This window comes from Lolium perenne, chromosome 3 (assembly GCF_019359855.2).
Source record: "Lolium perenne isolate Kyuss_39 chromosome 3, Kyuss_2.0, whole genome shotgun sequence".
Classification (NCBI taxonomy): Eukaryota; Viridiplantae; Streptophyta; class Magnoliopsida; order Poales; family Poaceae; genus Lolium; species Lolium perenne.
This window is the reverse complement of record NC_067246.2, coordinates 313287594-313299135: the sequence shown is the minus strand read 5'-3', so window position 1 is coordinate 313299135 and position 11542 is coordinate 313287594. Positions and strand designations below refer to the sequence as shown.

The 11542-nt window shown below is 48.1% G+C and overlaps 2 protein-coding genes across 2 annotated transcripts; both read left to right on the top strand.

Moving 5' to 3' along the window:
• Positions 1–7103: 7103 nt before the first annotated feature.
• LOC127345498 (uncharacterized) lies at positions 7104–7701 on the top strand. The gene has a single exon (XM_051371978.1). The coding sequence runs from the start codon at positions 7138–7140 to the stop codon at positions 7459–7461; it is 324 nt and encodes a 107-aa protein (XP_051227938.1). The 5' UTR covers positions 7104–7137; the 3' UTR covers positions 7462–7701.
• A 238-nt stretch (positions 7702–7939) lies between these two features.
• On the top strand, positions 7940–9727 carry LOC127345497 (uncharacterized). The gene is made up of 3 exons (XM_051371977.2): positions 7940–8361; positions 8861–9055; positions 9160–9727. Exons 1-3 carry the CDS (start codon positions 7972–7974, stop codon positions 9556–9558), a joined length of 984 nt encoding a protein of 327 aa, XP_051227937.1. The 5' UTR covers positions 7940–7971; the 3' UTR covers positions 9559–9727.
• Positions 9728–11542: the final 1815 nt, after the last annotated feature.

The window sequence follows — 11542 nt, the reverse complement described above, 5'->3', positions numbered from 1 at the left end:
GCTCCTTCTACTCTCTTGGATCCATCGAAGTTCATGGTCCAAGTTCTCGACAAATCTGGGGGTCCTGTATTTTGTAGCTCCATCCACTCTGCAATGAAACCTGGCAGAATTTGCGACTTGATTGCTTTTCATTTTTCATATGTGATGTCCCGAGGGGAAAGTTCTATTCCCCAAAGGGAGGCACGCCCTGTAGCTTCTGGATTGTTCAGTATATGTGATAGAGGTGCTTCATTGACCACTATGATCGGGTGTGCCGAAAAATAGTGGCGCAATTTTCTTGCTGTCGTGAATACTCCATATGCTAACTTCTGGTACTGCGGGTACCGCTGTTTGGAAGGCGATAAAACTTCACTGATAAAATACACCGGCCTTTGCACTCCATGGAGTTTTCCTTCTTCTTCTCTTTCTACGACTAGCGCCGTGCTAACCACCTGAGGCGTGGCTGCGATGTATAACAGGAGAGGTTCCTTTTCTTTCGGCGCCACCAAGATTGGTGGTGTCGAAATTGTATGCTTCAGATCCTCGAAGGCTCTATCGGCCTCTTCGTTCCACTGTAATTTCTCTCCTTGCTTGATTAAAGCATAGAACGGTAACGCTTTTTCTCCTAACCTGGCGATAAATCTGCTTAAAGCTGCGACTCGCCCAGTTAGCTGCTGTATTTCCTTCAACTTTGTTGGCTTCCTCATGGTTACAATAGCTTGGATTTTTTCGGGATTTGCTTCAATCCCTCTTGCTGAAACTAGGAAACCAAGAAGTTCTCCTGCAGGGACGCCAAAGGAACACTTCGTCGGGTTCAACTTGAGGCAGAATTTGTCAAGGTTGTTGAAAGTTTCCTTCAGATCCTCAATTAGCGTCGTCCCCTTCTTTGATGTTATGACGACATCGTCGATGTACACTTGTACGTTTTTCCCAATTTGTGTCGCCAAGCACTTTTGCATCATCCTCTGGTATGTTGCTCCCGCGTTTTTCAGACCAAAAGGCATTGTTCTGTAGCAAAACACGCCGTAAGGTGTGATGAACGCTGTTTTGACCTCATCTTCTTCTTTCAATCTGATCTGGTTATAACCAGAGTATGCATCCAAGAAGGAAAGACGTTCACATCCTGCCGTGGAGTCGATGATTTGATCGATCCTCGGGAGGGAAAAGTGATCCTTTGGACAATGTTTATTGAGACACGTAAAATTGACGCACATGCGAAGGACTTTAGTGTTTTTCTTTGGCACCAACACTGGATTTGCTACCCATGTGGCCTTTGTATGCAGCTCTTTGATAAAACCAGCTTCTCTTAGTCGATCGATTTCTGACAGCATAGCTTTGCGGTTTGGCTCCGAAAAATGCCGCAAAGGTTGTTTTATTGGTCTTGCTAGTGGATCCAAGTTTAGGTGGTGCTCGGCAAGTTCCCTGGGTACTCCTGGCATGTCAGTTGGATACTATGCGAAGATTTTCCAGTGCTCACGGAGGAACTCGACGAGCGCGCTTTCCTATGCGAGGTCCATGTCCTTTGCAATGGACGTCGTCTTTTTTGGGTCTGTCGGGTGAATCTGCACCTCCTTAGAATTTTTCTCAGTGTTGAAAGTTGATTCCTTGTTTGGCCTTCCTACATCTGGCAGCACATCATAGTCAGTCGTGAGTCTTGACGCCATGTATTCTGCTTGCATCCCGAAAGTTTCTGACAGTCGATGAAAATCCTTATCGCACTTATCGGCTAGCGCAAAGCTTCCTTTGACTGTGATTGGTCCCTTGGGCCCAGGCATCCTCCATAGCAGGTACGTGTAATGTGGTACCGCCATAAACCTAGCATATGCTGGGCGTCCCAACAAAGCGTGGTATTGTGATGGGAAATCCACGACTTCGAATTCCAGCCTCTCTATTCTGTAATTTTCTCGGGTCCCAAACTGAACGTCGAGATTAATCTTCCCCAGCGGATAACCTGGCTTCTCCGGTGTGATACCGTGGAATCGCGTGTCGGTTGGTTTTAGGTTTGCTAGGGATATGTTCATCTTCCTTAGTGTATCTGCATACATAAGGTTTAAACTGCTGCCACCATCTATGAACACTCGAGATACGTCGAATCCTACAATTACTGCTGGTAAGATAAGTGCTGATTGCCCTGGTCGAGGAACTTGCTGTGGATGATCCGCTATTGTGAAGCCAATATCTTGCCCTGACCAGTTAAGATACTCGACTGTTGGTGGAGGCATCTTCTCTGCCATGAACACCTGTCGCGAGATTACTTTCTGAGCTCTATTGGATGGCCTGCCTTTCTGAATTATCGAGACCTCTCCATTGGAATTGGGATCAACATAAGGCGGTGGTGCAGGTGCTGCCGCAATTTTGAGATGATGTCGATTATCGTCCGTAATTGCGGGAGGAGGTGGCAGGTGAATTTCACTCCTGGGTCCTTGAGGATTTCTGGGTGCTGCCTGAGCATTGGCATGCCCTGCCCACCTTAACATTGCCTGAACGGTAATCCTTCTGCAAGTGTCCCGACTGTCTTTTTCCGTTGTTGTCAAGATAAAAATGCATTTGACACGGCCCGTTCATCTTCTCCTCGGGAGACACGAAAGGCCTCTGAAACCTCGACCCGGTATTTTGCCTGTTGTTTCGAGAGTCATCTCTATTGTCGCCTCGCTGCTCGTTGCTCCTCTGGTAATCATCTCTATTGTTTCCTCCGGCGCTTGCTCGGAAGCCAGCCGAAATTTGCCCAGGTGCATCATAGCCCGAGTACTGCCGAGGAAATCGTCGCATATTTTGATAATTTCGGCCGCGGTCCTCCTCTGGTGACCTATGCCGTTTGTTGTGAACAGCATCTTCTCCATCTGCCCATCTGTTTGCTATCTCCATCAATGTTGATACTGTCTTTGGATTGGTTCTCCCCAAATCCTCGACAAAATCTCCTCGCCTGATTCCTGCGACAAACGCATCTATCGCTCTCTCGTCAGATATATTCTCTGCCGAGTTTTTGATGATATTCCACCTTTGGATGTATTTTCTCATTGATTCGTCTGGCTTATGTCAACACGCCCTCAATTCCTCTAGCGATGCGGGTTTTTTGCAGGTGGACCGGAAATTCTTGACGAATATGTCCTCGAAGCTATCCCAGCTGTCGATAGATCCTGGAGGAAGCTTCTTAATCCACGATCGCGCGGCTCCACTTAAATGCACCTGGATGATTTGCATAGCTGTTGCTCTGGTCCCTCCTGTGAGCTTCACCGTCTCGAGGTAATCAACTAGTCAATCCTCTGGATCTTGCAGGCCGTCGAATTTCTTGAAGTTATCAGGCAACTTAAATCCCGAAGGGACTCGAGTTTTTCGGACTCTCCTCGTGAAGCATGGTAGACCGCACATATCCTCATCGTTTATTTCTGGGGAGTGCCGATGTTCCCTTCTACTTTGCCGTGCTCTGTCCACCCTTGCTTGCGCTGCTGTGTCTCTTGCTCCACTTGTTCCTTCGGGAGCTGCTGCTGCCGCAGGTCGTGGACTATTTTGCCTTGCTGTTCCTTCGGGAGGTGTTGACGAAACGTCGTTCCCATGGCTCCGACTCCTGCCATTGCCATGTTGTACAGTGCCTCCCTTGGATCTCCTGGAGGTGGCCTGGATGCAAGGATAAAGGCTTGTGTCGCCATATACCCAGCTTCTGGTGTCTTGGGGATAATATTCCCTCTCGTGTCTATCGACATGAAAGACATGTCGAGGTTTTGAACCAAGTGCTCTCTTTCTCCTTCGGGTATATGTTGCAACCGTGATCTTGCTCTATTTCGAGCTTCCCTGTGGCTATCTCCCGAGGTTCCAGATTGTCGACTCAGCTCTGCCCTTCGCCTGCTTGACGCAGAGGCTGCCTCCTTTCTTCTGTTCAGGGCAGCTGTCTGTTTTTCCAATTCCCTCGCAGCCCGTGCGAGCCTATATTGATATGCTTGCAACTCTTCTGGCGTGGCTGTTGTGGCTATTGGTTCTGAGCCATCCATAGCTCTTGCGGCTCTATCCCATGCTGCTTGCGGGAGTTGAACTCTATCACGAGGCTCAGATCCGATATATTTGTTGCCTAGACCTCGTCGTAGATCAGAGGGATCGACGTATGGATTTCCAAAATCATCGAAAGCCTCAGACGTTTCCTCCTGATCGCGGCTTGGCTCTCCGATGGCATAAATCTGATGGTATTTTGTATTCTGCTCTGTTCTGGGTTTGGTGACACCATCATAAAGATTGGTGAAGACCTTGCCCACTGTAGTGGATTTGTCGATGAAGTTGAAGTCGTCGACACCTTTGCTCGAGTCATCGCTTATATAGGAGTCCGCAGATGACTCGAAGGACATGTCGCTGAAGATCTTGGCGAGCTTTTCGCTTGCCCTGGTACTGATGAAGCGTGGCGATGAAGTCTCCTCTTCGCCTGACTCGATTGACGATGTTGAGCTCGAAAAATCGGAATCGACCGCCGACAATCCCGACGAGATCGGAATTTCGAGACGATACGTTCCCTCTTTCTCGACGCGGAAGTGGAATCTTCCGAACGTCATCTCCATAGGCTCCTCCAGATACGCATATGCATCCAAACGGGAGGGCGGGTGAGGAACAAAATCGACAGGACCAGTTGCGATCTGTTTACCTCGATCCATCGCGTTGCTTGCTGTTGATGAAGTCGACGATCTTGAACGTGCCATCGAGACCAGATCCTTGACGCCTCTAATCCCCACAGACGGCGCCAATTGACAAGGGATTAACTTGTCAATGCCTACGGGTTGTAGACTAGGGTTTAGTTGGAAGTAGAGGGCAAGTAGATCTCGAAGGTTTCAGCCGAAAAGTACTCGACGATTGTGAAAACTAGGGTTTGAGAGACAATGATTCGATGCTTTCTTTATCCCTCGACTCCCCCTTATATAGGAGGCGGAGCCGAGGGATTCGTATTGTACAAGTTACAGAGTCCGGGAGGGTTTCCAACTCATCCCGCAAGATTACAAATATTATCTCCTAATACAACTCTAGCTTTCCTTAATAACAACTTGGGCTTCCGATTCTTCTTATTCTTCGAGTCGTGGGCCTTCAGTAAACCCCGGGTACTATCTTCGGCAGGCCCATTGGGGGGTGCCTATGTCATCGCTTCCCTTCTTACTTGTCTTACATTTGGTGTTTCCTTGTTTGTGCTTGCATTGCATTTAGGATCATCTTTACTATTCCGCAATCACCTTTACGTTTCCGCAACCAACATAAATTGTAGAAGTGAAAAACTTGGTATCTCCTATTCAACGCCACTTCTAGTCGCTTCCTTACCCTTTCAGTTGGTATCAGAGCCTCGGCTCTTACTTTGGGTTATGGGTGAAGGGACCAACAAAGAAGAGGTTGGGGATGCCACACTTCCCGTGGAGCAAGTTACTCCTCCACCTTCGGCTAGAATTCCGTCTATGTTGGATGACCTCAAGCAATTGGAGTCATCCATCTTATCCCAAATGAAAGCCTTGATGGCGGGTTTCCTTGCTCCTCAACTTAATGTCATTACTAGTGCCGAGGTCACCCCTCCGAAGCCATCCATTAAAAATCCCATCATTGATTTGGGGGATAGTCACGCGGTGCCACCACCAAATAACTTTGCCCGAAATGTCCCTATTCCTATGCGCCACATCGTCTCACATGGACCACCGCCTATGCTTGATTCTTCAAATTTTCTGAATTGGTAATTCTTAATGCGTTCACACATTCGCACCTCTTCTACCGAGTTATGGCGCGTCATCAAAGAGGGCTGCAAACCCCATGATCCAAGCAATCTATCAAGGAGTGAGGTGGTTGATGACCAACTCAATGCCACCACTCTTCACATGGCCGACCGACAGTTTTACAACAAATCGATTAGCCTCATTACTGGTGCCACGCAAACCGGCCAGACTCCAGGGTATGCACCGGCATACCCTGTGAGTCCACCATTGTTTATATGCATTGCATTCTATTTAACATGTAATGTTTTCGTTTTCTTTCATGATAACATGAAAGTTGTAGTATGACAGGTGATACTTGTTGGCATAATATTTTTTGTCAATTGATCTCCATATGATGTTATGTTCCCTTATGTATGCACCACCATCTGTTTCGTGGTATTACCGTAAGACTGTAAAGCTAGGTGTCTAGAAGGAATGTGCTATCAACTTAACCCATGTATTCACTGTAGGAGAAAATAAATCTAGGATACAAGGCTCCTGACGGTTACACGGGGTTGCTAAAGGAGACAAAAATCCCTCGGCATGTACGCACAACTGGTGAATGTGTATTGATTAGTTTGCAGCTCGTACTTGTACCAGTAGCTGTTCCACTTTTTGAAATCAAGTCTGAATTTAAACAGTTTCTGCAACTCTAAATATTGATTGTGTGCATCTCATGTCAGCTATAATCAGTTGTATTCATTGTTTACGTGAGTAATGTCGTATTTTGAATAATTTTATGAAGTTTGAACTGAATTTTGAAATGTTATGTGTACCTCTTTGTGCATAAGCAATTTTGCATGTGCCCTAAAAGTTTTTTGGGCACATTTTCAATGTGCCCTAAAAAAATTTCAGGGTACATTTTGGATGTGCCCTCAAAAAATTTCAGGGCATTTTTTTATGTGCACTCAATTGTTTGCAGGGCACATTTTGGATGTGCTCTCAAAATTTTTTGGGACACAATTTTGATGTGCCACAAAACTTTTCGGGGCACATTTTTGTTGTGCCCTTAAAATTTTCCGAGGCATGTTTAAAATGTGCCCTAAAAGGTATACCTATTTAGACATAATTTTGAAGTGTCCTTAATGCTTTTCGAGTAACTAGCAAATTCGACATATTTTTGTGTACCCTTAAAAGTTTTAATGGCATATATTTTACGCATTTAAGGGCACTTAAAAATGCCCCTAAATGACTACCGTGTTGTAGTGCGACGACCAAGGCATGCATGTCCCGTCCGTCCGGTTTCTGTTGCTCACACATACATTTCCTGCCTCCTTGCTTGCTCCAACGCGACATAGCTCATGCATATCTTTCCTGATCCCTCCTGAGTCATGACGCTGCAAGTATATAAAGCCAACTCAACACAGCTCTCTATCTCCCCACACACACTCGCACTAGCTAACTCGAGCCTAGCTAGAACATAGTACTTGCACGCACGCACGCAGACACAAGGATGGCAAGAGCTGGCGCCACGAATGCTGCCGCGGCAGCGCTCCTGCTGGTCCTAGTGACCGTCGCCACCGCCGTCGACGCGGCCGCCGGTAATCAGATGACTGCGACCGCTGCTGCTGCTGTCGGTGGTCGCCGCGGTGGCGGCCGGGCTCAGCCGGCGGGGCTGACGCAGTGCGTGGCCGGGTGCGGCGACACGGCCACGTCCTGCCTCCTCGACTGCTACGAGAAGCCGCCCGCCGGGAAGCTGCTGCCCGTCTGCCTCCTTGACTGCACCAACGCCGCCATGTTCTGCGCCACCGACTGCTCCACCAAGAACCTCAACTAGCTAATTAACCCATCGATTAATACATCCGGCTAATGATGAACTATATGTAGCTTCGGTCGTACGTATAGCCGTACCATCTTATAAGCAACCAGTTATACAAATCATCCACACGCAAGGACATACTACATAATCTGGTCCTCGACTACTATGTCACAGCTGCATTTCATCAAGACACTAGCTTGTACGCATGGTATTGTGATGGAATGTAAGCGATGTTAATTTACGACAGTTATTCAGTGATCTACGGTGTCATTACAGTGTTTTATTGGCGCCTGTTCTGTATTTCGGAATGAAGTGAGTACATTTTCGAGACAGCGTATATTCAGAGTACTGGGGATTGAACAACCTACCGGCCCACATAAATGAAGCCCATGGGCGTAAACACCTTACACCTGAACCGGCTCTTCTGTGTGGGCTTAATGGGCTTTTAGGCCAGGTTCAGGACCATGTATGAGAGTTCAATTCCGACGAACGGAAGTGGGGAACCCAGGCGAAGCTGCACGGAGGGAGATGGGGAAGAAGGGCAAGGCGGCGGCGAGGGAGCGGCGGGAGCAGCGGCGGCAGGAGGTCACCCTACTCCGCGCCGTCCCCTACGAGCCCGGACAGCGGTGGTGGGACGGCCTCGCGCCTGAGCGCGCCGTGGCGGTGGTGACGGGGGCCAACCGCGGCATAGGCTACGAGATCTCCCGCCAGCTCGCCCACCACGGCCTCCACGTCGTCCTCGCCTCGCGCGACGCGGCGCGCGGCCAGGAAGCCGCAGAGAGGCTCCTCCGGGAAGCGGCGGCGGCGGGGGACGCGAGCGTGTACGTGGAGTGGCGGCAGCTCGACGTGACGGACGCCGCGTCCGTGGAGGCCTTCGCGGCCTGGACGGCGCGGACCCACGGCGGCATCCATATCCTTGTGAGCCCGTGCTTCTTAGCCCCACTGTTTTGTGTGTTAACCTCGTATCAAGCGATCAGTCAACTGCTCTGCTTCCTCCAACTATCAAAAGCTCCAGTTCGGCTTACTACCAAAGCTCTTCACGTTTAATCTCGATTCGATTGATATATCATATAGGACGGCTATTTGGTTCTTAATGTTACCCGTATCAACTCTATCCAGTGAGTAGTTAGGTAATCTAAGGGAGCGGCTGAAAAATACTAGGGCCTAATTGCCTAAACTGTATTGAATATTTATACGTATTAAAAAAAACCTTATGATTCCTTGAGGTCTGAATATTAAGCAGAAAAATGGTTAGACATGTGCAGTGTGAAAATGAGTATTCAATTTTATACATGTGAAATTTAGGGAAATGAATCCTAGATTTACTCTGCTTTACCCAAACAGAAACAAGGAGAGACCAGTAACTTCAGTAGGTAGGCAGATGTTTGTCTGAACTTCTTTGGTAATCCTGCTACAGGTTAACAATGCAGGTGTCAACTTCAACAGAGGAGCAGATAACTCTGTTGAATTTGCTGACCAAGTCATCGAGACAAATTATTTTGGTACAAAACGGATGATTGAAGCCATGATGCCATTATTCAAACCTTGTCCGTATGGTGGCCGTATAGTGAATGTGAGCTCAAGGCTTGGTAGGGCCGATGGCAGACGCAATGTAAGTTCTGTAGACAGCTTCCTGTTTCTCCAAAGTGGTCCATTATGACCTTCCAAATATGCATTAGAATTGTTGCTAATGATTTCTACTGTCTAACCCATCAGAGAATTGGTGATGCAAGCCTAAGAGAGCAACTATTAAGCGATGATCGTTTGTCTGAGGAGTTGATTGATGGGATGGTCATGAAATTCCTTGAACAAGTGAAGCAAGATACTTGGTCCTCCATCGAGTGGCCTCAAATGTACACGGACTATTCCGTCTCAAAGCTCGCTGTAAATGCATATACAAGATTCGTGGCAAGGAGGCTTTTGGACAGGCCTGAAGGCCAAAAGATTTACATCAACTGCTTCTGTCCTGGCTGGGTAAAGACAGCTATGACTGGTTGGGAAGGGAATATTTCAGCTGAAGAAGGTGCTGATACTGCAGTTTGGCTCGCCCTATTACCCCAGGAACAGTCTACTATTGGCAAGTTCTTTGCCGAGAGACGTGAGATGAACTTCTGAGGTGACTAGTTTTTACCTCGTTATACTCACAGCTATAGGTAGGCATTTTCCATAGTTTGCCGCAGGCTACAAGTAGAGAAAGCCACGACTTGTATGTTCAAACTGCTTTGTAGCTCGCTTGCACTTATTGAAATGGGAACTGGAAGTATCCACATCTACTCATGTTAAAGGTCATGTGAGTTGTCTCTAAAAAAAATTTGCACGGTGAAGGTTGTTAGAATTCAGATGTGTTGATATCTTTTCTGTTATTACATGCAGTAACTGGTTCATCCTTCAGAATCACTGTTCTGATGCTTACCATTTGACCATGCCTATGTGATCTATCTAGGTGATATATGCTGGCACTATGGGGGTCTGTTGAAGAGCGACCCAGATGTTGAATGACTCCAGGTGGTGGTCAAAGACCACTGAAGCATCACATCGATGGAAGGCCCATGCTCTCTAATTTTCTCAATAAATGAGATCATACCAAGTGTCTCCTGGCCATGAATGAATGAAGTGGCAGAAAAAGGGGAATGTTCACCAGGACCACCAGAATGGCAGCAGGGTGGCACGAGCAATGCTGGCAGGTTCCTCCCCGTACCGCAGCAATGACCTGGACTGACTGAAGTTGCAGATCGCATCATCAAGATTTAGGCTGGATCGCAGACAACTTCACTATCAATTCGCCGCTGTTTGTCTCTCGCCCAGATGTGTTTTGAGTGGTTTTGCCAGGGTTTTGGGTCTTAAAACCGAGGTGAAGTCTATACAACTCTCCATGGAGTGTATAATGCTGCACCAACCAGATAGACTAACTGGCCAAGTGCTTGCAAGATTTACAGATGCGGTATCTGCGCGGCAAGCACATGGAGGATCATATTTGGGGAAGGTCGAACAGGTTGCAAACCTGTAAGCATGTGTGGAAGAAAGGCGTCAGAGTCAATGAACAGACGGCCAGATAACCTTATCTTCCCTATGTGTAGATGGATAGCATATGGACATATCCGGCCAGGCATATGCACCATTGACTGTACCCTGTGCACTGAATCGGTCAGCCGGCCCTGCAGGGAAATTCCGGAGCTAGCTAGGCCGGAGAGCAAGATGATGCTGGCTGCCTGCCTGCCTAGCTGGGCCTTGAATGCGCCGTATCCTGTGGGCGCCATCGGTTTGTTTGGATGGTCTGCTGCCGGGAGTGAGAAGCGTTGCGTTGCTGTCCAAGACCATCTGTCCTTGCATTCTTGCTCACGTGCGGTGCTTGGGTTTCTGGTGCTAGATCGTACGCTTTGTCTTCCTGGACCCTATCCTGCGTTATGGGATGGAGCTGCACTGCACTTGGACGACTTGTTCCTGCGTATAGCTTCGGTTTTGGCTAGCTGCTGTTCTGGATGTTTTGATTTTGGTCTGTGCAAGAATCGTTTCCTCCTGCATCTTGAATCTTGATCGCTCGGGAGAGGATAGTGGGTTCATGTTCGACATCGATCCGCTTTGAGTGTGGGACGAGTTAACAAAATGTGCGCTGCACTGATACTGTTTTGCGGTTAACCATCTGTACCAAAAGGCTTTGATGATGCTTCTGCTGTACTAGTACGTACGGAGTATTACAGTAGTATGCACCTAGCTTAGGCTTAGGTTAAGGCTTAGATGTACTAAGTCAACCTGGGCCAACAATGCTAGGTGCAGTGCTATGCATCATTGCCTGGATGTCTCGTCAGGCCCAGTGCCAGATGCCAGGGGGACAGGTTCATGTTAACACTGACCCTGAGGACATGGAGCCGCACCAGGTGGCGCAACGTGATAGGCGTGCACGCAAGAAGAGCTCCCGATTCCCTGCGAAGGACTGGGCCCGCTGATGACTTGGCGGACAAGGATTGGTCGCCTATAAAAGCACCACGTCGACGGATGGATAGGATAGGAAAGTTGTGATTGGCTTCGGCCCAGCCTGTTGGCTTGTATCTCTTCCCCTCGCTGTTCTTCCAGAATTCGAATTCGAATCTCCGTTGTAAAC